Source organism: Raphanus sativus, chromosome 7, assembly GCF_000801105.2.
Source record: "Raphanus sativus cultivar WK10039 chromosome 7, ASM80110v3, whole genome shotgun sequence".
Lineage (NCBI taxonomy): Eukaryota > Viridiplantae > Streptophyta > Magnoliopsida > Brassicales > Brassicaceae > Raphanus > Raphanus sativus.
Window position 1 is genome coordinate 16,498,055 of NC_079517.1, and position 23,466 is coordinate 16,521,520.

The 23,466-nt window shown below is 34.7% G+C and overlaps 5 protein-coding genes and 1 pseudogene across 8 annotated transcripts; all 6 read left to right on the forward strand.

Annotated features, from left to right (window-relative positions):
* Positions 1 to 2,011: 2,011 nt before the first annotated feature.
* Positions 2,012 to 3,917, forward strand: LOC108814780 (putative F-box protein At3g58820). 2 transcript variants are annotated; one of them, XM_018587408.2, is made up of 4 exons: positions 2,012 to 2,130; positions 2,234 to 3,153; positions 3,248 to 3,388; positions 3,496 to 3,917. In XM_018587408.2, the coding sequence occupies exons 2-4, from the start codon at positions 2,239 to 2,241 to the stop codon at positions 3,787 to 3,789; spliced, it is 1,350 nt and encodes a 449-aa protein (XP_018442910.1). In that variant the 5' UTR covers positions 2,012 to 2,130; positions 2,234 to 2,238; the 3' UTR covers positions 3,790 to 3,917. The 2 variants fall into 2 exon arrangements, with proteins under 2 accessions (XP_018442910.1, XP_018442911.1); XM_018587409.2 differs by lacking the exon at positions 2,012 to 2,130 and having other exon boundaries at positions 2,140 to 3,153.
* A 3,100-nt stretch (positions 3,918 to 7,017) lies between these two features.
* On the forward strand, positions 7,018 to 8,588 carry LOC108816427 (F-box protein At3g59000-like; annotated as a pseudogene).
* A 597-nt stretch (positions 8,589 to 9,185) lies between these two features.
* On the forward strand, positions 9,186 to 10,646 carry LOC108815547 (putative F-box protein At5g38390). The gene is made up of 4 exons (XM_018588116.2): positions 9,186 to 9,210; positions 9,350 to 9,798; positions 9,885 to 10,025; positions 10,122 to 10,646. The coding sequence occupies exons 1-4, from the start codon at positions 9,186 to 9,188 to the stop codon at positions 10,473 to 10,475; spliced, it is 969 nt and encodes a 322-aa protein (XP_018443618.2). The 3' UTR covers positions 10,476 to 10,646.
* A 2,288-nt stretch (positions 10,647 to 12,934) lies between these two features.
* LOC108814830 (F-box protein At3g59000) lies at positions 12,935 to 15,241 on the forward strand. 2 transcript variants are annotated; one of them, XM_056990736.1, is made up of 4 exons: positions 12,935 to 13,137; positions 13,411 to 14,308; positions 14,477 to 14,617; positions 14,721 to 15,241. In XM_056990736.1, the coding sequence occupies exons 2-4, from the start codon at positions 13,430 to 13,432 to the stop codon at positions 15,018 to 15,020; spliced, it is 1,320 nt and encodes a 439-aa protein (XP_056846716.1). In that variant the 5' UTR covers positions 12,935 to 13,137; positions 13,411 to 13,429; the 3' UTR covers positions 15,021 to 15,241. The 2 variants fall into 2 exon arrangements, with proteins under 2 accessions (XP_056846716.1, XP_018442962.2); XM_018587460.2 differs by having other exon boundaries at positions 13,419 to 14,308.
* A 1,053-nt stretch (positions 15,242 to 16,294) lies between these two features.
* LOC108818013 (peroxisomal and mitochondrial division factor 1) lies at positions 16,295 to 17,618 on the forward strand. Of its 2 annotated transcripts, none has more exons than XM_018590860.2 (2): positions 16,295 to 16,399; positions 16,609 to 17,618. In XM_018590860.2, exon 2 carries the CDS (start codon positions 16,620 to 16,622, stop codon positions 17,376 to 17,378), a length of 759 nt encoding a protein of 252 aa, XP_018446362.2. In that variant the 5' UTR covers positions 16,295 to 16,399; positions 16,609 to 16,619; the 3' UTR covers positions 17,379 to 17,618. The 2 variants fall into 2 exon arrangements, with proteins under 2 accessions (XP_018446362.2, XP_056846844.1); XM_056990864.1 differs by having other exon boundaries at positions 16,341 to 16,440.
* A 521-nt stretch (positions 17,619 to 18,139) lies between these two features.
* Positions 18,140 to 19,844, forward strand: LOC108818014 (phosphatidylglycerophosphate phosphatase 1, chloroplastic/mitochondrial). Its single transcript, XM_018590861.2, has 5 exons — positions 18,140 to 18,891; positions 18,989 to 19,066; positions 19,153 to 19,226; positions 19,313 to 19,420; positions 19,610 to 19,844. Exons 1-5 carry the CDS (start codon positions 18,255 to 18,257, stop codon positions 19,724 to 19,726), a joined length of 1,014 nt encoding a protein of 337 aa, XP_018446363.1. The 5' UTR covers positions 18,140 to 18,254; the 3' UTR covers positions 19,727 to 19,844.
* The last annotated feature ends 3,622 nt before the right edge of the window (positions 19,845 to 23,466 follow it).

Below are 23,466 nucleotides of genomic sequence, written 5' to 3' on the forward strand. Positions count from 1 at the left end.
CTGGGTTTATATCAAAAAGGGCTTTTTTGATTTCTCCTTCTGACGGTACTTCTAACAGTAACCTATTGTCGGCAGGAGAAACCTTTTCTGAAATGAACCGGAGAGATGCGTCGATATCTGTCGGCATAGAAGTAGAAAAAAGTTCTCGAAAGTATTGAACAGCCACGTTCTCCACCCCGACCTCACTTTCTACCAGTTTTCCATGCTTGTCTTTGATACTAATGATTCGGTTTTGGACTCTCCGTTATTTGGTTAATGCATGATGGAATTTAGTGTTTCTGTTCCCATCCTTGTGCCATTGGTCACGACTCTTCTGTTCCCAATAGGAGTTCATGTGGTTCTTCTTTGTCGTCGACGGAGTTTCGTCATGTTTTTTCTTATGTGGCTCCTCGTCTTGACCCGTGTTCAACGACCCTCGAACAATTGTTCACGTGGAAGATGATGTGATGTGGTTCACTTCCTCGATGAGTTCCCTTTTGTAGGTTGAAGGCCACAAATTGTTTATATCTTAGACATGTTTGTTGGGCTTGGTTTGCCTTTTTATTTTATATTATGTTCGATTTTGGTTGTTGTATTTAGTTCTATTAATAAATTTTCTAGATGAAAAAAATCCATTGTTATGCATATGCCTGGACACTGGAGTATCCAAAAGATCGGGTTTTTCGGGTTTTCAGGTTTACGCTCCTAGGTTCCATACAAAAATTTTATCAGTATGGATCGGGTTCGGATAATAACACTAGATTTGGTTCGAAATTGTATTGCATCCTAAAACCCATAAAAATAACCATATATCGTTCGGATTCAGGTTATATTGGTTTGGTTCGGATATAACCAAAGTAAAAAACAAAAATTTTAAACAAAAACACCTAAATTAAATAACAATAATTTATCACACATAATATTAATAAAATAACAATAAAATGTTAAATCAAATACGAAAACAAGCATTATTTGTAAACAATAAACATTACCTTATATAAAATAAACTTGTTATTTTAATGAATAAATTATAAATTAATTATTTATAACTAACTTTGTACTTAAAACATTTATCAAAAATTTGATATATCATATTACCAAAAATATTGAATTTAATAATTGAAATACTTGTATATTTCAAAATATTTATATTGACTATTAATTTTAGTTTTTCGGGCTATCTGTTCAAATTTGGTTAAACACTTTTTGGTAGGGGTGGGCATTTCGGTTTAGTTTCGGGTTCGGTTTGAGTTCGGTTTGGTTTGGGTAATTTGAGTTTTTATAAAACTCAAACCAATTAAAACCAAAGTAGCATTGGTTTGGGTTCGGTTTGGGTTTAATTCGGTTCGGTTCAATTCGGTTTGGTTTAGATTTAGTTCAGTTTACATTATTATGGTCTAGTTTGGTTTGGTGTAGTTCGGGTTGGTTATAAAATATGAAGACATCAGTTTTATACTTTTATTAAAAAAATAATCAACTCATAAACGATAGAATGAGAATATAAAAACTTATGCTACATGATTTTATATATAAAAGTATTATTTGAATCATATTTATAATTTTTTTTTAAAGATATGGAAGTTATGAAAAAATTTAAAACGAAACTTTAACTAAAATTTACAATATATTAATATATATATATATATATGTATATTTACTATATATATTGGATTATCGGCTTGGTTCGGTTTGGTTCGGTTTAAACCCAAACCAAACCGTTCGAATTGAGTAAAACATGAACCAATTGGGTTACATAAAGAGCACGGTTTAGTTTGGTTTGGTTTAACTTCGATTTGGTTGCTTCGGTTCGGTTCGATTTGGGTTTTTTGCCCACCTCTACTTTTTGGGTTCAAATATTTTTTTGTACCATGCTACAAAATCCATTCGGATAAATTTACATTCTGGATCGAATAACGGGTTGGGTTTTTTTGATTTGGGATTTCGAATCTTATGACCAAGCCTAGTTATGCACATCTACCATCGATTAAAACCGGAAGAAAAAATCATATATAAACAACATATTCACACTGGACTGGTAATTTATACCAAACCCTCTTTCTTTATACCTCCGCTTTTTAGAAGCGACTAAGTTTGGGTTCATTGCAACCGAAGCCCTAAATTTGGGTGGTGGAATAAGAATTTCGTAAAGAGGTGGATGCCGACCTTTACTCATCTCTTTTACACTGCTACTGTTTGTTCCCACTAAAAAGCTTCGAGCTTTGTCTAATTAACGTACCTCTCTTCTTTCGTGCAGAGGAGATGGATCGTGTTAGCAACCTACCAGACGAGGTTCTTTGTCATATACTCTCTTTCCTTACGACAAAGGAGGCTGCTTTGACATCGATTCTCGCCAAGAGATGGCGCAACCTTGTCGCGTTTGTCCCTTGTCTTACTATCGATGACACTGTGTTCCTGCATCCGAAAGAGGGTAAGCGGGATAGGCAAGCCATTAAACAGAGTTTCATGAACTTTGTGGATAGAATTTTGGCGTTGCAGATTAAGTTTCCCCTAAAGAGATTCTCCCTCAACTGTTTTACTGTGGTTGATATGGATCGTCTGGATGGTTGGATTGGCAATGTGTTAGCTCGTGGCAGTGTTTCGGATCTCGATCTACAGATCCTTATTCCTAGTGACAAATGTGTTTTCTATCAGCTGTCTCCAAAATGCTTTGAGTGCAGCACACTAGTTAGTCTGAGCATAGGCTCTGGGATTGATGTTACTTTGGCTGCTGCTCGAGTTTTCTTACCAATGCTTAAAACGCTGGTTCTTGTCTGGGTTAAGGTTTGTCCTGACGAGTTTGAGACTCTGCTTCATGCTCTGCCTTCCCTTGAGGAATTAGTTTTGGTTCGTGTAATTTGGAAAGATAGGGATGTCATAGTGTCAAGTGCAAGCGTCAAGACCCTAACAATATACGTAGGCTTTTGGTTATTCGCATTATCAATTGATACACCAAGTCTTGTTCACTTTGAGTACTCTGGTTTAGTTGCATCAGACTATCCAGTAGTTAATATGGGAAACTTGGTTGATGCTCAAATCAACTTTAGTGAAATCCATATCAAGTCACTTGGAGAACCAGATAATGACGAAGATGCTCTTCGTTTTAGCAATGTGTGGAAGCTCTTTCATGGCATGCGAAATGTTCCTCATCTTAGCTTGCTTCCTGATACTCTTGAGGTCAGGTTCCTGGAGCATATGAACAAGCGAAGATCTAGTTTTGAAACATGTGATTCCAAAATATTTTTGTTTTGTCTTTTGTCTTTGCTTTCAGGGGCTTTCTATGTGCTCTGAATCGATGCCAGTATTCAACAACCTCAAATCATTAGCTATTAAGAGTAACACGGAGAGAGGATGGCAAGCAATGCCAGCTCTTCTAAGGAACTGTCCACATTTAGAAACGTTAGTCCTTCAGGTATGAAGACATTTAGACACTCTAGTCATTGAGGAACAAATCGTTTGCCAAACATGCACAGACACTTAGCATTTGAATCTCTTAATGGGTCTCCTTTGTGCCTGTAGGGTCTCGTGCACTGTGTGACAGACAAGTGTGGGGATGTTAGTGGCTGCATTTCTCGGGAGGAAAAAGGACTTTCACTCAAACTTTGTCCAGTAAAAGTGATGGAGATCCATGGGTTTCAAGGAACAATGAAAGAGATGGCAATGATAAAGCATTTCTTGGACTATTTTCCGTGTTTGAAGGAGATGGAGGTCTATGCTGAAGAGAATCCTACACGGCCAAGAAACCAACGTGTCTTGAAGATGTTCGAACTCTACAACAAGTTATCGAGTTGCAACGTCCAGCTCTTCATATGATTAGTGGCTGAAGCACAAACCTATCTCCTAGTTTTTTTTCCTGCAGTTTAACCGATCTCAAAAGACTCTAGTTTCTACTTCTTGCGTGTTTTTCTGAACCATTTACTTGGCAAAAGTTTTTGACTTTTTTTTTTCTTCTTGAGAAGAGAGTGACAAAGGTTATCCATCATCACGTAAGTCAGCCATCTATCTTAGCCAGAGAGACATACAGAACACTTGTCTTAAGAACGTAATCATGTAAACTACTTAAAATCTGACCATAATGAAACCAACTTACTTATGGTTCGAGTTGATAGCCTTAATTCATAAAGGGGAATAATTTGAAAAATATTTTATGAAGAACATTATATCTAGAAATACCGTGAAGTCCTTTCTTAATCTCGTCGCCCGCAGCATGATGGTTATATGATAATTAAAGTTCTAGGATAGAACTAAATATTTTTTATATATTCATACCACTTGAATAAAAAGCCTAGCAAACCTCCATTATATATGAGAATTGGAAGAGATTGTTGTTGTTCATGTTCTTGTTAGTCTGATGTGAGGGAACATTATATAGCTTAAAAAATACCAAAAACTTTTTCATTTTAGTTAAAATTAATCACAAAACCATAAAGATTTCTTACCTTGGTGATCAAAACTATTTTTAACCAAAATTAATAATTTTTGACCAAGATTTAATAAAATTTTCATTTACATGATGGACTATGATCCATATTCTTGAACTGTTATCTAAATCGAATTCAAGTTAGAATTCCTATTAACTCAACTTGGTGTACACGCTTAGTTTAGTATGAATTTACATTTCTCTATGATTGTCTAAAATTATTAACCGTGTTAGACTTCTCCACACTATCCAACTTGTGATATTAGAGCAATAATCTTAGAACAAACATTTCTTATTCCAACAAACTCTAATTTTAACATATGTATTAAAATCGAGTTCCAGTTAGTCTAGAGCCAAACAAGTTGGTTTAAAATTTGTTCAGTGGGTTCTTTAGTTGATTTCTTAACTGAACATAAAAGGCTCAGGAAGCTCAGCTATATAATAAAATCAGTAACATTGCAAGATACTTTTATATAACCAAACTCATATAAATTCTACTCATATAGATGAGCACCAAATTTGGTGTTTTAGAGTTCAATTGAAATTGTCCTTAGAATAACTTAACTGTATACACCACTGCGCTTCCTCTTAACATCTATCCTAATGATAACAATTCCTCACAAATAGAGATCATAAACTAAATAAAAAAAGGTAAACCAACGATGAAAAAATGAAAGAATAGATTATCATAAAACGACTAACTGTGATAAAAATAGTTTCTATATTAATAATATCTATTTTCTAAAATAAAAATGTAAAACCAAAATTTTTAAATATATATAAATGTAACAGAATATTGATATCAATCATCCTATCATATATCTCTAGAACTAAAATATAAACAAAACATTCCTAAAGCACTCATGTGAGATATGTATCTTTATGATTTGAATATATGAAGATTTAGAAGATGAATCATCTCACTCTTATGTAGAAATTATTTTTTAATCACTGATTTAGCCATTATTTAAATAATTATTAGGTGTTGGTTTTATACGATATTTAATATTGAAGTTGTGAAGTTTTGATATTTAAAATTTTAATTATCTTATAAATAATTTTATTCTATATTTTATTTTTAATTATTTTTATAATATTTATTTTTTAAAAGAATTTAATCGCGAATTATCTCATTTAATTCATGATTTAGATGATTTGAGTTCGAATTTACATATTAAAGCTTATATAATAAATGAGCTGAACTGTGGTGCCTCATGAAATACCCAAACTTATAAGCTGAGTTGAGTAAGGTAGCTCATTTTGACAACCCTACCCATCATCAAACGTTCTTGTGTTCCCGTTAGAGATTTGAAGATTATTGGCCATGTATTTTCTCCCTTTTCTGATATTCTCGGTAATCCATTTCCATCAATATTTAATTTTTTTAAATAACTATGAGTATTTTGCGCGTATCTGATTTGAACTGAAAATATATGAATGAGTCATATAAATTATAGAAATGTATCTAACCCCAAAATATAATTTAATTAAATATGACTGAACATGAATAAACCGAAAATTTAGACATGAAAATCCAAATTATTCAGATCTAATTCTCAATTTTAGATTTATTTTAATGATATTTAAAAGTATCTAAATTCGGAGTATTATTAACTGAATTAAATGAGTCAGAATAATAAATCGATTTTACAAAACATTATGAAATATGTATTAAAGTATTGTTTGATTAATTTTTCTACTAAATTAAGATTTTGGGTAAAAGTTAATAAATAAATAGATAACTACTAATATAAATTTAAAATTAAAATATATTCATCACATCAATAAATTTTGCTTTCTTTATCACCATTTTCTTCTTTTAAAAAGTTACAGTAAAAATTTATTAAAATCTAAAGAATTGCAAATCAAATAATTTTTTAATTTTATGTACTACTAAAAATATTTAAAATTTTAATTAATTTTTATAAAAAATACCATCAGTTTTATCTAGATTTTTATCTGACCACAAGTTTTAACCGGGTTTATTAAGTTTTTAAATAGAGAAATTTTAACTGGATACAAACCAAATTATATATTGGTCATCGAATTTACGGTTCGACCGTGATTTGAAAATACTGCTCTTAGTGATTTGTTAACCGAGTCAAATGATCAATTTACGTCCTGGTCTGTGGAAGATGTGAACCGATCAAACGATCACTTTTCATATTGGTCCAAAATCGGTCCAAACCAAAACCAAAACCATAACAAGTCTTAGGAAGCACGTCTATAGAAGTAAACCATCGACCAAAACCGGTTAACATTTTAAGATAAACCATAGATATAAACCGGTGACGTTTATTGATAAAACATCAATTTAGCTAGACAAGCCTCGGCTGTTATTCGTTACAAAACCTCTGCTGCTCTCTTGTCAGCGTGTAGGGCAGGGCTATAGAAACCAGCGATTAAAGCAATTTCGTTCAAATAACATCTGCTCTCTTCTCATCGGATTCATTGCACTAAGTCGGATTAAGCACTTTGTTACGAGGTAAAAGCCGAAACTCATCTCTACTGATTCTAGCTAGTCTCTTGTTAGGGTTTCAAGTTTCCTCCTTTTCTACTTGCCTTGTTAATTGAGTTTCCCTCTCTGTTGTGTTTATGTCGTGCACAGTAATATTGTCTAGTCATCATCGTATCTTCCGACTAGAAAGCTTCGAGGTTTTGTACTTAAAAAATACCCAATCTTTCGTGCAGAGAGAGAAGATGGATCACGTTAGCAATCTACCAGACGAGGTTCTTTGTCATATTCTGTCTTTTCTTACTACAAAGGAAGCTGCTTTGACATCGGTTCTCGCCAAGACGTGGCTCAACCTTCTCGCATTTGTCCCTTGTCTTACTATCGATGACACTGTGTTTCTGCATCCAGAAGAGGGTAAGCAGGTCAGGGAAGACATTAAACAGAGCTTCATGGACTTTGTGGATAGAGTTTTGGCGTTGCAGGGTAACTCTCCCCTGAAGAAATTCTCACTCAAGTGTGATAGCTCGTGGTGCTTCGGATCTTGATCTCAAGATCAGTATTCATAGTAACGAAGGGGTTTTCTATCAGCTGTCTCCAAAATGCTTTGAGTGCAGCACACTAGTTAGTCTGAAAATACACCGTGGGATTGATATTTCCTTGGTTGCTGGTCGCATTCGCTTACCGTTGCTTAAAACTCTGGTTCTTGACTTGGTTACGGTTTGTCCTAGTGAGTTTGAGACACTGCTTCATGCTCTGCCTTCCCTTGAGGAATTACTTCTTGTTTATGTAGACTGGAAAGGTATGGATGTCACAGTGTCAAGTGCAAGCCTCAAGACCCTAACAATAAAGTTTTGCTTTTGGTTAAACACTTTATCATTTGATACACCAAGTCTCCTTCACTTTAACTACTCTGGTTCTATTGCATGGCACTATCCAGTAGTCAATATGGTAAACTTGGTTGATGCTCAAATGAACATCCTTTTATTAAATGAACACCAACTCATCAAACTCAGGCAACTTAGTGGACCAGATAACGTGTGGAAACTCTTTCATGGCATACGTAATGTTCCTCATCTGCACTTGTTTCCACACACTTTTGAGGTTAAGTTTTCTCTTCTCTCACTCCCTCTTGGAATATATGGTTAGGTTTCAAAACATGCAACTCTAAAATTCTGTCTTGCCTTCAGGTGCTTTCTATGTGCTCTGAATCGATGCCAGTGTTCAACAACCTCAAATCATTAGCTATTGAGAGTCACGAGTGTAAAGGATGGCAAGCAATGCCAGCTCTTCTAAGGAACTGTCCACATTTAGAAACTCTAGTCCTTAAGGTATAAAAAACAACTTAACATGTACAAACAAACAACTTATTCTATAGTCCATTCTTAATACTTTGAATCTTCTCTTTAATGGGTCTCTCCTTTGTGCCGTTAGGGTCTCCTGCACCATGTGACAGATAAGTGTGGGGATGCTTGTGACTGCATTTCTCGGGAGGACAAAGGACTTTCACTCAGACTTTGTCCAGTGAAAGTGATGAAGATCCATGGGTTTCGAGGAACAATGGAAGAGATGGCAATGATTAAGCATTTCTTAGACTATTTTCCATGTTTGAAGGAGATGGAGGTTCATGCTGAAGAGAATCCTACACGGCTTAGAAACCATCAAGTTTTTAAACTTGTCTTGGAGATGTTCGAACTCTACAACAAGTTATCGACTTGCAATGTCCAGCTCTTCATGTGAAATGGCTGAAGAGCCAAAACCATCTCCTAGTTTGGCTTGCAGTTTAATTTTTGTATAACTGATTTGAAAACTGTCTCAAACTGCACCAATCTCAAGACTGTAGTTTCTTCTTCTTTCTTGATTTACGATCATTTGCTATCGACAAAGGTTATCTCTCATCACATAAGCCATCTTAGTCCAAACGTCTACGGTTTGTTGATCATGTATAATTCACATAAAGAACAAGGAGAGAGTGACAGGTCAGCTATCATCACTTAAGCTGAGGGTTTTGGAGTTAAAGATGAAGAACGTGTGATGAACATTTGGCTTGAGATCTAATCATATACAGAGTAAACTCTGATCAAAGGTACATGTCCAAACTAAACCGAATCAGACCAAGAGATAAAAAAAAAGAAAATACCAACCAACCAAGTTTTTTAAATGGTTCGAGTCATTTGACCATGCCATGCCATGCCATGCCATGCCATGCTATGTGTAGGCCTTTTGCTGGGCTCCTTCACTAGTTGAAAAGCCTAATGGGCAGTTACATCGAGATGGATTCGTTTTAGGCTTACAAATGCAAAGTTCATCTATTTTATTTAAATTAAAATTCTAAATATGAGGAATATAATTTCTACTGATGGTAAAGATAGCTACATTTCTAACTGATACAGTGTCTAATTTTATGAAATATTCTAAAATTTTCGGCCGGAATGCAAAATCTAAACACTACTCAAACGGCTATGAAGTATAGTATGTTTATGAGATATTTGTCTCTGCAGGACATTGCCTAAAGCAAATCTTCCTACCGCTGCTTAAAACGCTGGTTCTTGACTGGGTTATGGTTTCTCCTACCGACTTTGTGACTCTGCTTCATGCTCTGCCTTCTCTTGAGGAGTTAGTTCTGGTTGATGTAATGTGGAAAGATATGGAGGATGTCACAGTGTCAAGTGCAAGCCTCAAGACCCTAACAATAAAGTTAAATGAATGGTTAAACACTTTATCATTTGATACACCAAGTCTCCTTCACTTTAAGTACTTTGGTTCTATTGCACCGGACTTTCCAGTAATCAATATGGGAAACTTGGTTGATGCTCAAATGAACATCTTTTTATTAAATGAACACCAACTCATCAAACTCAAGAAACTTAGAGGACCAGATAACGTGTGGAAACTCTTTCATGGCATACGTAATGTTCCTCATCTGCACTTGTTTCCACACACTTTTGAGGTTAAGTTTTCTCTTCTCTCACTCCCTCTTGGAATATATGGTTAGGTTTCAAAACATGTAATTCTAAAATTCTATCTTGCCTTCAGGTGCTTTCTATGTGCTCTGAATCGATGCCAGTGTTCAACAACCTCAAATCATTAGCTATTAGGAGCGACAAGGATCGAGGATGGCAAACAATGCCAACTCTTCTAAGGAACTGCCCACATTTAGAAACTCTAGTCATTCAGGTATTAAGATAAACCAACATGTACAATACAACTTGTTATATAGTCCATGCTTAATACTTTGAATCTTCTCTTAATGGGTCTCCTTTGTGCCTTTAGGGTCTCGTGCACCGTGTAACAGATAAGTGTGGGGATGTTTGTGGCTGCATTTCTCGGGAGGACAAAGGACTTTCACTCAGACTTTGTCCAGTAAAAGTGATAAAGATTCATGGGTTTCAAGGAACAATAGAAGAGATGGCGATGATAGAGCATTTCTTGGAGTATTTTCCATGTTTGAAGGAGATGGAGGTCTATGCTGAAGAGAATCCCACATGGCTAAGAAACCATGAAGTTTTTAAACTTGTCTTGGAGAAGTTCGAACTCTACAACAAGTTATCGACTTGCAATGTTAAACTCATGGTGGCCCGTATTCTTTCATATATGAAGTGGCTGAAGAAAAAAACCATCTCCTAGTTTTTTCCTGCAGTTTAAGGTGTGTCTAACTTTGCTTGAAAACTGTCTCAAACTGTACCAATCTCAAAAGTCTGTAGTTTTTTTCTTCTTGCTTGTTTTATGAATAATTTACTATCGATGGCTTATTTTCATTTGATTCCCGCCAAGAATTTGCTTTGAGTTTGTTCTTGTTTTTTTTTCTCTGTTTTTGAGAAGAGGGTGACAAAGGTTAGCTATCATCACATAAGTTATCTCAGTCCAAAAGTCCACGGTTCGTTGATCATGTATAATTCGCATATACTACACAAAAATCTGACCATGATCATTCAAATGGCTCCAAATCAAACTGATTCCAGCAAAGTAATCAGACCTTAACCAAGCCCGGTTTAGAAACTGAACTAAGCTACTTTGGTTTGATACACCTACTTCTGAGACCTTTTCAGTAACACATCACATAAAGTGCCTTAAGCCAGTGTTTTGGAGTTAAAGATGAATAACGTGTGAAGAACATTTGGCTTGAGAAGAACAATATTAGCAATCTCACTCCAATAAAGTTTTTTTTTTGGTTACAATTCAAACCTATGGCAGAGAAAGGAAATTAAGAACCTTGACAAATCCACAAATCAAGTTAATCATGGTTTGAATGTGCCCAAATAAAGTCTTGATACAATTTAAACCGAGAATCTTGAATACGTAGAGTTTGAAGATTAATTTCACCCGTTTGCTAGCCCCCACGTACAAAATGTATTACATTTTTATAATATTGTGCGGTGAACTGAAACATATTAACATAAAAGCTTGTTGGTACATTTATTCAGGTGAGAGATGATGAACTCGAGCATTTGTTATTAGGTAGCAGACATGGTAAGAAAGTTTGCATATTGTGTTTGACATCAGTCTTGCCACCCGTAAGAAAAACCGGTCCAAACCAAAACCATTTGAAAACAAGAAATTAAACCGAAAGAAAAACCATATAATAATAAGTTAATAACCAACTGGACTAGTTAATAATAGACTTATTCTTAGGTTCACCTCTAGAGTGAATCTAAAGATTCATCCAACCAATAGGAATCACCCATTTCACAATCGATATCTTTTAAAAAAGGAAACAAAATATTATCAAGTTATATTATATTTTTAAAATAAAAAATGTTAAAAATAAATAAAAATAGTAATATATGCAACAAAAAAAATTTAAAATATTTTAAATCCGTCGTCAAAACACTAAACATTAAACTCTAAACTCTAAACTAAAAACATTAAACACTAAATCTTAAAAATACCAAACCCTTAATCCTAAAAAGAGTTTAGGGATTAAGATTAAGGTTTTAGTATTTTTAAGATTTATTGTTTTAGTGTTTAGTTTTTTTAGTTAAAATTTAGGATTATCCAAGTATTTATGATTTACCTAAGGGTTTAAGGTTTAGAGTTTAGGGTTTAATATTTCGATGATGGCATTAAAATATCTAATTTTTTTTGCATATACTAGAGTTTAGGGTTTAGAGTTTAAGATTATACAAGAGTTTAGCGTATACCCAAGGGTTTAGCGTATACCCAAGGGTTTAGGGTATACTTAACAGTTTAGGGTTTATGATTTAGAGTTTAGGGTTTATGATTTAGGGTTTAGAGTTTGTTTTTTTCGAAGATGTTAAAATATATTTTTAAATCATTTTTAACTACTATTATTTTTATTTGTTTCCATTTTATTCATTTTAAAAACATAATATAACTTGACAATATTTTGTTTCCTTTTTTAAAAGATATCAATTGTGAAATGAGTGATTTCTATTGGTTGGGTGAACCTCTAGGTTCACTCTAAGGGTGAACCCAAGAATAACTCTTAATAATACACTCGAGCCTCGTCTGTATTTAAAACCTAGGTTCCATGGAAGTTTTGTCGGACGCCCGCTTTCCACTTCAGAATCGGAATCGAAATCGGAAGCTTGTGGAAGCTCTCGGAATCTCGTTTCCATTGCGCTTCCAAAAATACATATTTAAAAACACGATGGAATCTTACGATTCTATTTTAGAATCACACTTCCGTTTTTTTAAAATACAATATTATAAATAAATAAAAATAGAAGAAACATTGTTTTTATATAATAGTGAAATAGATAATATAAATATACAAAAATTAAAACTAATACTATATATATTCTTTATGCATTGAGGGTTTATTAGAGAAATAGCGTCTATATTCAAATATATTTTGTTAATTATTTACAAAATATTAAAAAATAATTAGTATAATAATATTTTATAAACATAGTTTATGCATAATTTTACGGTTTTAACATGAAATCATTTAAAATTATTATAAATGAATATTTTTTTTTATTTTAATTTGAATCATATAATTGTTAGTCACATTTGTAATCTTTTATATTTAATATATATATATATAATATATATAAATATAAAAGATATGCTTTCGACAAGTTTCTGCTAGTTTTATAAAAAAATTTGCTTCTACGCTTCCACACGATTCCACTTCCCGGTTTCGGCTTAAGTTTCCATGTAACATAATTGAAACCAGCAAAAGTGCAAAACAATCACTTTACATGTGTTGTTTTAGCTTTTTCTTCATATCTCCGCTTGTTTAACCAAACCAGCGACACATAGCAGAGAGAGGGTTCGAGTGTGAGAGGGAGCCCTAAACATTGGGTGTTCATTTCGTAACGAGGTAGATCCCGTGCTTGACTCATCTCTTATGATACTACACTCATTCTCTTGACTCTTCTCTTCTGAGGGTTTCGTTAGATTCCTAGTTCAGTTGTTATTTGGGGTTTCCCTCTGTTAAATTTTCATGTTTTTTTGTTTTACTTGAATTTATGATTGAACCTTTTTTTGCTGTTTGTATATCTTTTACACTCTTACTGCTTGTTCCGTTCCTGACTAAAAAAAGCTTCGAGCTTTGTCTACAGTTAACATATCTCTCTTCTGTTCTTTCGTGCAGAGAGAGAGAGAGAGAGAATATGGATCACATTAGCAATCTACCAGACGGGGTTCTTTGTCATATTCTGTCTTTCCTTACTACAAAGGAGGCTGCTTTGACATCTATTCTCGCCAAGAGGTGGCTCAACCTTGTCGCGTTTATCCCTTCTCTTAAAATCGATGACACTGTGTTCCTGCATCCTGAAAAGGGTAAAGGGGACAGGGAAGACGTTAAACAGAGCTTCATGGACTTTGTGGATAGAGTTTTGGCGCTGCAGGGTAACTCTCCCCTAAACAAATTCTCCCTCATGTGTGTTACTGATGTTGATACGGATCGTGTGGATGGTTGGATAAGCAGTGCGTTAGCTCGTGGTGTTTCGGATCTTGATCTGAAGATCATCAACAACGAAGAATTTTATCAGCTGTCTCCAAAATGCTTTGAGTGCAGCACACTAGTTAGTCTGACCATAGGCTCTGGGATTGATATTTCCTTGGTTGCTGGTCGCATTCGCTTACCGTTGCTTAAAACTCTGGTTCTTGACTCAGTTTCTGTTTGTCCGAATGAGTTTGAGACTCTGCTTCATGCTCTGCCTTCCCTTGAGGAATTGCTTCTTGTTTATGTAGTCTGGAAAGGTATGGATGTCACAGTGTCAAGTGCAAGCCTCAAGACCCTAACAATAAAGTTATGCTTTTGGTTAAACACTTTATCATTTGATACACCAAGTCTCCTTCACTTTAACTACTCTGGTTTAGTTGCACCGGACTATCCAGTAGTCAATATGGGAAACTTGGTTGATGCTCAAATCGACTTCTTCTTACCGGATAATGATGAAGATGCTCATCGTTATAGTAAGGTGTGGAAACTCTTTCATGGCACACGTAATGTACCGAATCTTAGCTTTGGTCCTGATACTCTTGAGGTCAGTTTTCTAATTCTCTGTCTGACTATTGGTTTATATATATTTTTTGGCTGGTCCTGGATAATAGCGGTCATCTTTGTTTGGTCATATGCACAAGCGAAGATCTAGTTTTGAAACATATGATTCCCAAATGTTTTGTTTTTGTTTTGTCTTTTGGCTTGCTTCCAGGTGATTTCTATGTGCTCTGAATCGATGCCAGTGTTCAACAACCTCAAATCATTAGCTATTGAGAGTCACGAGTGTAAAGGATGGCAAGCAATGCCAGCTCTTCTAAGGAACTGTCCACATTTAGAAACTCTAGTCCTTCAGGTATAACAAACAACTTAACATGTACAAACAAACAACTTATTCTATAGTCCAGGCTTAATACTTTGAATCTTCTATTTAATGGGTCTCTCCTTTGTGCCGTTAGGGTCTCCTGCACCATGTGACAGATAAGTGTGGGGATGCTTGTGACTGCATTTCTCGGGAGGACAAAGGACTTTCACTCAGACTTTGTCCAGTGAAAGTGATGAAGATCCATGGGTTTCGAAGAACAATGGAAGAGATGGAATTGATTAAGCATTTCTTGTACTATTTTCCATGTTTGAAGGAGATCGAGGTTCATGCTGAAGAGAATAATAATCCTACACAACTAAGAAGCCAACGTGTCATGGAGATGTTCGAACTCTACAACGAGTTATCGAGTTGCAATGTCCAACTCTTCATATGAAGTTGCTGAAGAACAAAACCATCTCCTAGTTTTTTTTTTTTATAACGTGTGTGTAACTTGCTTGAAAACTGTCTCAAATTTAACTAATCTCTGAAGACTGTAGTTTCTTCTTCTCGCTTGTTATCTCAATCATTGGCTATCGACAGCTTGTTTTCATCTACTCCTACGACAGGTGTTTGCTTTGAGTTTGTTCTTGTTGTTGTTGTCTTTGACAAAAGTTATTGTTTTGCTTTCGAGAAGAGGGTGACAAATGTTAGCTATAGATACTACATAAAATATGACATGAAAACCGATTCAGGTAAAGACATGAAAACCTTAACCAACCAAGTTAACTTACGGTTTGAGTTGATAGTTTTACACAAGTTAACTTACGATTTGAGTTGATAGCTTTATACAATGTTTTGAAACCCGATCCGGACCGACGGTTGAACTGGTAAATCCGGTTACCCAAAATAAATCCGGTTTAGATATATGAAAAAACTAAAATTTAAAAATCCAATAAATCCCGTTAAAAACCAGTAAAACCTGGAATTCGGTTACCGGTTGAACCAATAGACAATTGTTAGCTTTTTCTTTTAGTTTTTAATTATGTTTTTAAAATCTATTTTGTATAATTTTTGATTAAGAAATTAAGTTTTTCAGTTTTGTTATCGACAATTTATTAAAGATGTTTTATTTTTGGTATATTTTCGGATTTGAAGTTTAATTTTATCATTCACATTAGACATATAAACATTTATTAATTTTTAAGTCTTGATATATTTTTGTTAAAATGTCATAAATTTTAAGTTGTTATAATTTTTTTTTAATAATCTAAACTATTTTTGATATTTTGTATGTCAGATAAAAATAAAAAATAGAAACCAAAGTTAAATATTTTCTAAATGTTTTAAACATAAAATATATACATATCTAAAATATTATTTTATGTTTTATAAAAATATTAGAAGATATTTAGCTTTAGTTTCTATATCTATTTTCGTAGCTAATATATTATAATATAATAAAATTAATTAATTTATTAATTTACGGTCGATCCGATGACCCAGTGATTCGGAAAGTCATTCGGTTCAGTGTTTGGGTCGAGTTTAAAAACATTGGGTTTATACATTGTAGTGAAGAGCCAAACCGCTTGGTTTGTAGACGTAGCTTGCAACTAAACTAATTGGCACCATGGAGAGTATTATTGATGGGCCAAATAAAGATGCTGCCAAACCAAGTGGGCTTTCTTAACCACGTATCTGGTTAAAGCAAAGCCCAATTTCACAACGCCATTTGTTTCGGATAAGCCCTAAATAACCGAATCATTAACCTATACAGCTCTGATTGGAAAATCTCGTCGTTTTCTCTTTAACTTTCCCAGGAAAATTCGTTAGAAGGTAAACCTCAAGAAAACTCTCTTGTTATCTCTCGATTCAAGGTTCTAGTAATCTCTATCCTTCCCCTATTAGTGAAATATCTGTATCGCAATGTTTCGTTTGGTCTCCTGGAAAACGTCAAACTGACTGATTCTCTAAAGCTGTGATTTTGATTTTTCATGTTTGTTACATGTCATTGCGTCTGAACTCTGTGTTGAAATCTTCTCTAGTGACAGCGTGAATGGCGGATCGCGCGGCGGAGACGATCTCCGACAAGAATCAGGAGCTAACGAGGGAGAATCTGGAGATGAAGGAGAGGTTAAAGAAGCTAACGGGAGAAATGGAGGAGATGAAACACGTGGAAGCGGAGATGAATCAGAGCATGGGAGAGATGGAGAAAGAGATGGAGGAGTACGAGGAAGAGAAGAAGGCTTTGGAATCTATTTCCACAAGAGCTGTTGAGCTCGAAGGAGAGGTGTTGAGTCTTCAGGAAGAGCTCAACGCTTCGTTGACGGAGGTGGATAAGAGGGTGGAAGAGGTGGTTGAGCTGAAGAAGGAGTTGGCTGAGAAGGGAGAGAGCTTGGAAGGGCGTGAGAAGGAAGCTGAGGGGTTAAGGAAGGAAAGAGCTGATGTTGAGAGGAAGGTTAGAGAGTTGGAGAGGAAGATTGGGGTTTTTGAAGTGAGGGTAGTGGAGGAGAAGAGCAAGAAGGTTAGGTTAGAAGAGGAGATTAGGGAGAAAGGTGATGCGAAAGAGAAGGAGATCAAGGATTTGCAGAAGAAATTTGGGGACTTGAATCTGGAGCTGGTGAAGAATGGAGAGGAGTTGAAGAAATGCAAGTCTGAGCAGAAGAAGGGGGCAGGGAGTGAAGCTGAGGAAAGAGAGAAGGAAATGGAGTTGAGGAAGGAAGAGTTGCTGAAGAAGGTTGAGGAAGCGCAGGAGATGATAGTTGAGTTGAAAGAGAGAGCCATGAAGCCTGGTATCAGAGAGAGAAACACATGAAAGTAGAGTTGTGGTGGCCAGTGGTTGGTGCTGGTTTGGTTGCAGCGACCGCGTTTGTCTGCTATTCCAAGCTAAGGTGAATTTTTTTAATTGATGTGTAACGGATGAGAGGAATAATAACTGATGACCAAGTTCTTAAGATTGATATCAGGAAATTGATGATTTGGAGTTGGATTTGAGTTTTTGTGATGCTTTTTTTGTTGATGCCACGGATGTTTCATTCGCAACTGTGCTTTATCACTTCGGCTTGTCCCTTTTCTTTTACATTTTGCCTGATTTCAAAGAGACATGATTTGCTTCACCAGTGCTTCTTCATCCCAAGTCCATGAGTACCAATATTTCCTTGGAAAGGAAAAAAAAACTTAAATATATTTGAGACGGTTTTGAAAGTTCTTCTTGGAAGAAACATATCAAAGGTCTGGTCTGACTTCAAGAAATGAAGCAACTCATTGTAGATTATTTAGTAGATTACATCAAAGACCAAGAATCTTCATATCTGTGTTTTCCTATAGCCATGGCGCAAGGCGCACCAAGATACAGACTAAAACGAGGCTATGTCGTAGAAGCGCTTGTCTTGGTGCAGCTAGAAAAGACCTCGCCATGGCTTAAGGTCCTATCCTGATTGCGTCTCTTTAAAAAAGACACAGCTTCATTAGGAATGCTAAAGCTAGCTTTTGTTGCTGTCCGTTTATTTATATTTTTGGAAAGCCAAGCGTGTGGAACAAAACAAAAGTAGTCAATCTATTTGTCTAAAACAAGAGATCTGGAGTTTCTCTCTTCGCGTTTCCGATAAACAACTTACAACTAACTTTTTTTGTTGGTCAAATATAAAAGTAACAAAAGAAAAAAAAAGGGAATATTATAAAGAAGGGGGAGATGCAGACCCCATCGATGGCTGCCTCCACTACTTCCTATTACCCAATCCCCAAAAGCTTCCTTCTTTCTCCCCCTTCCCGTTACAAACGTAACCCTAATAATCTCATCTCTTGCTCCACCAAACCCATCTCTCCTCTGCAAACAACAACCCATCGAATCCAAAAGCAGCATCTTCCTCTCCCACCCACTTTCGAAGATTCCTTTCTCCTCTACCAATTCAGCTCCCCGACCGAAGACCCAGGATTCTCTAACCGGATCTCCGACGGAGAACCGGTCGAATTGGTTATCCGCGGCGTCGAAGAAGGAGACAACAAAAGCTTGGTAATTTCGTCGAACATGTGGTGGGCAGATCTGAAAGCGGCTCTTGGGCAACGAATCAACGTAGAGGGCATCGTCTCTTCCGTCTCCGTGATCGTGAAAGATCGTCACTTGGTTCTTCCCCATGTTTCCGTCAGAGATTTACGCTACATTGACTGGGGAGAGCTGAAGCGAAAGGGGTTCAAGGGTGTAGTCTTCGATAAAGATAATACTCTCACTGCTCCTTACTCTCTAGCGATCTGGCCACCCCTCAGGCCTTCTATTGAGCAGTGTAAAGCCGTGTTTGGTCATGACATCGCCGTGTTTAGCAACTCCGCTGGTAAACAGAAAATCAAATATTGGATAAAGTTTGAATCTTTTTGTTGTTTGGTTGATTTTGAAGATGCTAACTTTATTATGTCTTTGTTACATTTTAGGGCTTACGGAGTATGATCACGATGATTCGAAAGCTAAAGCATTGGAGGCTGAAACAGGGATTAGAGTGTTGAGACATAGTATGTTTGCTTTGTATATCTTTCTCTTGGGTTTTGTAGCTTTGTTAACTGATGAAGACTGTTTTCAAAAATTTATGATTTTTTAGAGACAAAGAAGCCTGCGGGAACTGCTGAAGAAGTTGAGAAACACTTTGGTTGCGCTTCTTCAGAGCTAATCATGGTAAATTAATCATGTTAGGGATGGAACTGGTTGGTAGATAAGATGTTTGGTATGTAAGGTTTTAAGTGTTTTTTTTTTTGGCGCAGGTGGGTGATCGACCTTTCACGGATATTGTCTACGGGAACAGAAACGGGTTTCTAACTGTGTTAACTGAACCGTTGAGTCGAGCTGAGGAGCCTTTCATTGTTAGACAGGTTGTTTTTTTTTTTTGTCTCCTCTTCCTTGTACACTTTATGTGCCTTAAGAAGAACATTTTAGATTTGTCCAGAACTCTGTTTCTACGTCACACTTCGTTTAGCCTCTCGGATTGCTTGAAACTTGTTTTGTATAGTATATAACTAGTGGAGTTTTTCACTTATTTGGTGGGACACAAAATTGTACAGGTGAGGAGATTAGAGTTGGCCTTGTTGAAACGTTGGTTGAGAAAAGGTTTGAAGCCTGTGGATCACATTTTGGTATCAGATGTAACACCATTTGTAAAGGATCCTTCAGATTTATAAGAAGGGTTCTCATTTTGCTCAAGCAACAACTCTGTTCCTTGTTTTCTTTTTGGTGTAATGGCCATTTTGACTTTTGGCTAAATGAGTAATGGTAATTCAAAGTTTGGGTTTCGAATCATTGGTAATGCAAAGGAGCAAAATTTAGAGAATTGAAAGATTCATGTATTTGATGGACAGTCTTTGCCTTGGTATAAATAAGATTGGAAAAAGAACCGACAGCTCACAATAAGCATGCATAAATAGTAATGTTTAGCAATGAATCTCAGCGTATCATAACCAAACCAAGACCAAACACTGTATGTTGCAAGACAAGCAAGATACTAGAAATAGTATTAGACAGTTCGGTTTATGGGAAGTGGAAAAAAGAAATCTAACATACTCCCTCCGTTTCTTAAAGAGTGTCGTTGTGATATTTTTCACACAGATTAAGAAAGTTGTTGAAATATAGGTAAGTTGTAATTAATTATACCTCTTTGACCAATAGTATTTTAGATAAATAAAATTATTTATAAAATCAATGCAGTTTGCAATTAATTTTCAGCTGAAAGTTAGTATAATTTACATTGGAATTGTAAAGTGACACTCTTTGTGTAACAAGAAAATGAGTTCAGAATGACACTTATTATGAAACAGAGAGTACTTCACACCAAGGCCCTACAAAGTCAAAAACTCTAATTCTAGGCTGGCATGCCTTTATAGACAGCAGCCTAGAAAAACTCCATATTGTTGGAGGTATAAGAATATTCACAGACCAGTTTCTAAAGAATATTGCTTAGGGGATGTTACTCAACTTGGCTCTTTAGGTTTTCCAGGGGTGAACTAGAATCATGTTGCCTACCTTGGTGTTTGGAATGAGTCTGGTTTGCCTTTTTCACTGATTAGGCTTGTATTAGTACCAAATTATTACCTGTTCCATTGTATTACCTGTAGAATGAATGAAGAAAGGTAAAACCAAAATCCTTTACAGTGGACTACGGCTCATTGTAAGAGCATCCAACATTCTTAAATTTGGAGTTCTTGATGCAGAATCCAAAACCACATCAGACTTACCAAACCAGTTCCTTTGGAGTCAGATATACTTTTCTGTTCTGTGTAATGCCATTTTATATCTTTCAGTAAGGATGAGGATCTTTTGTGAACATAATTTTTAATAATGATCCTCTAGACTATATTTGAAAAGTGATTTGTACATATGTCATCACTACAATTACTCTCAACAAAAAATGATGACATGGCTTAAAAGAAATATGACATGGTATTGTTGTAATTGTGACATATAAAATTTTCTATATTAAAATTTATGTTTTTGGTAAGATTTATTAAATATGGTAATGACTATTTTCTATATACGGATTCATATTTTTGGCAAAGTTTCGTAATATATAATAACTAATAAATTTTAAATCAAAAATATTATTTTTCGACAAGTATCCATTTTGGTAAGATTTTAGAAATATGGTTATACTAATAATTTTTCTATATCTATTAAAATAATATAATTATATATATACATAATAATTACGAATTTAATTTTTTCATCAATTTATGAATCATATTTTTATTATCAAAATAAGTGTAGTTACAATTATATATTTATCAACTTATATATGTTATTTATATTAATGTATATATTTATTAGAACTAATTTAAAATAAAATTTAACTGAATCAAATATAATATGAATAGAATAACTCTATAAACTTTTAATTATTATTATTACAATTTAAATAAAATAAAGTTAAAAAGTTAAAGTAAACTTGAATAAATCAAACTAGAAAAATACATTGTGGTTTTATTTTTTAACTAATAAATTTAAATTTAAATACTAAAAATTGAAAATTTGTTTACATAAAAATATTTTTAAAACTTTTAGAAAATATTACACTCAAAAGCAGTTTTAAGTTTTTATTAACAAAATAAGACATTTTGCACTACTAAGGTAGTTTTCTTTAACCAAATCTACATTTTCAGCTAAAATCTAACTAAATAAATATCCATTACACTAACCAAATATAATATATATTTTTTAATTAAGAGAGAAGACAAAATGGATCCCATGTTCTTCTTCTTCGTTTTTTCTTCTTGGTTTCTTTATTTCTTCTTTTGTAAAATGATTGTTGTTTTTTCAGAATATTTTTTCTAGAAAATATGTTTATAATCAGTATTTTTATTATCTAATCTATCTTTTGAGATATGTGAAGCTATATTTCTGATGGTGGTATAATCATGATGTATAAAAGCTCTCTTTCAATGGATATATCTCTGACTCAAACTCTAAGACGAAATTGATCAAAACTGTGGCACTGGTTCTGAATCTCCAGAATTGTCTTCGCCATGCCTTTTTTTTTGTCACTGCCACCACCTGTGAAAAGCTCGATAGCAACAATGGCCAACTTCGCCATTTTTAAAAATCTAGTCCCTCATTTTTTGTATTATTTATTTTTGACTCAATACTTTTATTTGTGAAGAAATTTGTTCTATTTTCCTCTCAAACTTCCAAGCTTTTGTTTTGTTAGGTTAAAAATATCAACAATACAAACATAGTAATATATGGGGGTTGGATGAGCAGATGTTGATGTCTAAAGACACTAACTTCATTAACATATGTCCATGTACACTTGTACACATACACATATAAATATTTACACATGCACACATGTATGTATTCTAAACCCTGGTTATACAATTATGTATGCAAATATAGTATTAACAATTAAATTATACTTAAATCATCTAAATCAACTTATGTACATATAAATGTTAATGTACACGTTGATGATATTTGCGGTGATAATATTTTGTAACCGCTGCTTTGTAATCGGTGTACACATTGTTTTTTAAACCAATGTATATGTTGAGTCAAAATTGTGTATACGTGGACAGTCAATCATCATGTACATTATGTACATATAAATGTTAATAAATTCTATATGTTACTGCAACGACAATACATTATTAATCTTTGTTTGTACACAATTTCTTATTGTTAACCTTTAACTTTTATGTACACCAGCTTCAGTGTCCATTTTTCACATGTTTCAGTGTACACCAGTTTCAGTGTTCAACTTTTATGTACACCAGCTTCAGTGTCCATTTTTCACATGCTTCAGTGTACACCAGCTTCAGTGTTCAACATGTTGTGTACATACGTTAGCGCACATGTGTACATTGAAGGTTCGTGACGTACATTGTACAACAAATATGGTAGTGTACATGTGTACAACAAATATGGTAGTGTACATGTGTACAATACTGAAAACTTGTATATATATAACAGTGGATTTTGTTTTTTTTAGCATTGTATACATACACCATCATGTACCAATCTACACGAAAAACATAAACATACATGTTCGTGTAATTATAGAAGGTCGTGTCTGCAAAATTAAAAAATGTGAAATCAATTTAAAAGGGTGCAAATCAAAAACCTTTGGATTAGAAATGAATATTTTCAAATTTCTATGGACCAAATGTGCAATAAAACTACAATTGGCCATTGTAATCCATCAAGCTTTTGCAGCAAAGACAACAAGAAAGATACAGCGATGAGAAATAAGCAGCGACGAGTAGGAGGCAACGAGGAGACATAAATGAGATGGAGGCAGAGGTTTCAGCCTGACGGAGGCGCAAATTGAGATGGTTACAAGAGGCAAAGACTTTGGTTTTGGGTTGAAGAAATCTTTCTATGGAGGTTCCATGCCTATTTTCCGTATTGATTTTTAGACATGTAAATCTGCAAA

Coding starts and splice junctions, on each gene's coding strand:
- LOC108814780 (XM_018587408.2), top strand. CDS start 2,239: ATGGATCGTGTTAGCAACCTACCAGACGAGGTTCTTTGTCATATACTC. Junction 3,154..3,247: donor TGCTTCCTGATACTCTTGAG/GTCAGGTTCCTG, acceptor CTTTGCTTTCAG/GGGCTTTCTATGTGCTCTGA. Junction 3,389..3,495: donor TAGAAACGTTAGTCCTTCAG/GTATGAAGACAT, acceptor TTGTGCCTGTAG/GGTCTCGTGCACTGTGTGAC.
- LOC108815547 (XM_018588116.2), top strand. CDS start 9,186: ATGAGGAATATAATTTCTACTGATG. Junction 9,211..9,349: donor GAATATAATTTCTACTGATG/GTAAAGATAGCT, acceptor TTGTCTCTGCAG/GACATTGCCTAAAGCAAATC. Junction 10,026..10,121: donor TAGAAACTCTAGTCATTCAG/GTATTAAGATAA, acceptor TTGTGCCTTTAG/GGTCTCGTGCACCGTGTAAC.
- LOC108814830 (XM_056990736.1), top strand. CDS start 13,430: ATGGATCACATTAGCAATCTACCAGACGGGGTTCTTTGTCATATTCTG. Junction 14,309..14,476: donor TTGGTCCTGATACTCTTGAG/GTCAGTTTTCTA, acceptor GCTTGCTTCCAG/GTGATTTCTATGTGCTCTGA. Junction 14,618..14,720: donor TAGAAACTCTAGTCCTTCAG/GTATAACAAACA, acceptor TTGTGCCGTTAG/GGTCTCCTGCACCATGTGAC.
- LOC108818013 (XM_018590860.2), top strand. CDS start 16,620: ATGGCGGATCGCGCGGCGGAGACGATCTCCGACAAGAATCAGGAGCTA.
- LOC108818014 (XM_018590861.2), top strand. CDS start 18,255: ATGCAGACCCCATCGATGGCTGCCTCCACTACTTCCTATTACCCAATC. Junction 18,892..18,988: donor CGTGTTTAGCAACTCCGCTG/GTAAACAGAAAA, acceptor GTTACATTTTAG/GGCTTACGGAGTATGATCAC. Junction 19,227..19,312: donor CTTCTTCAGAGCTAATCATG/GTAAATTAATCA, acceptor TTTTTGGCGCAG/GTGGGTGATCGACCTTTCAC.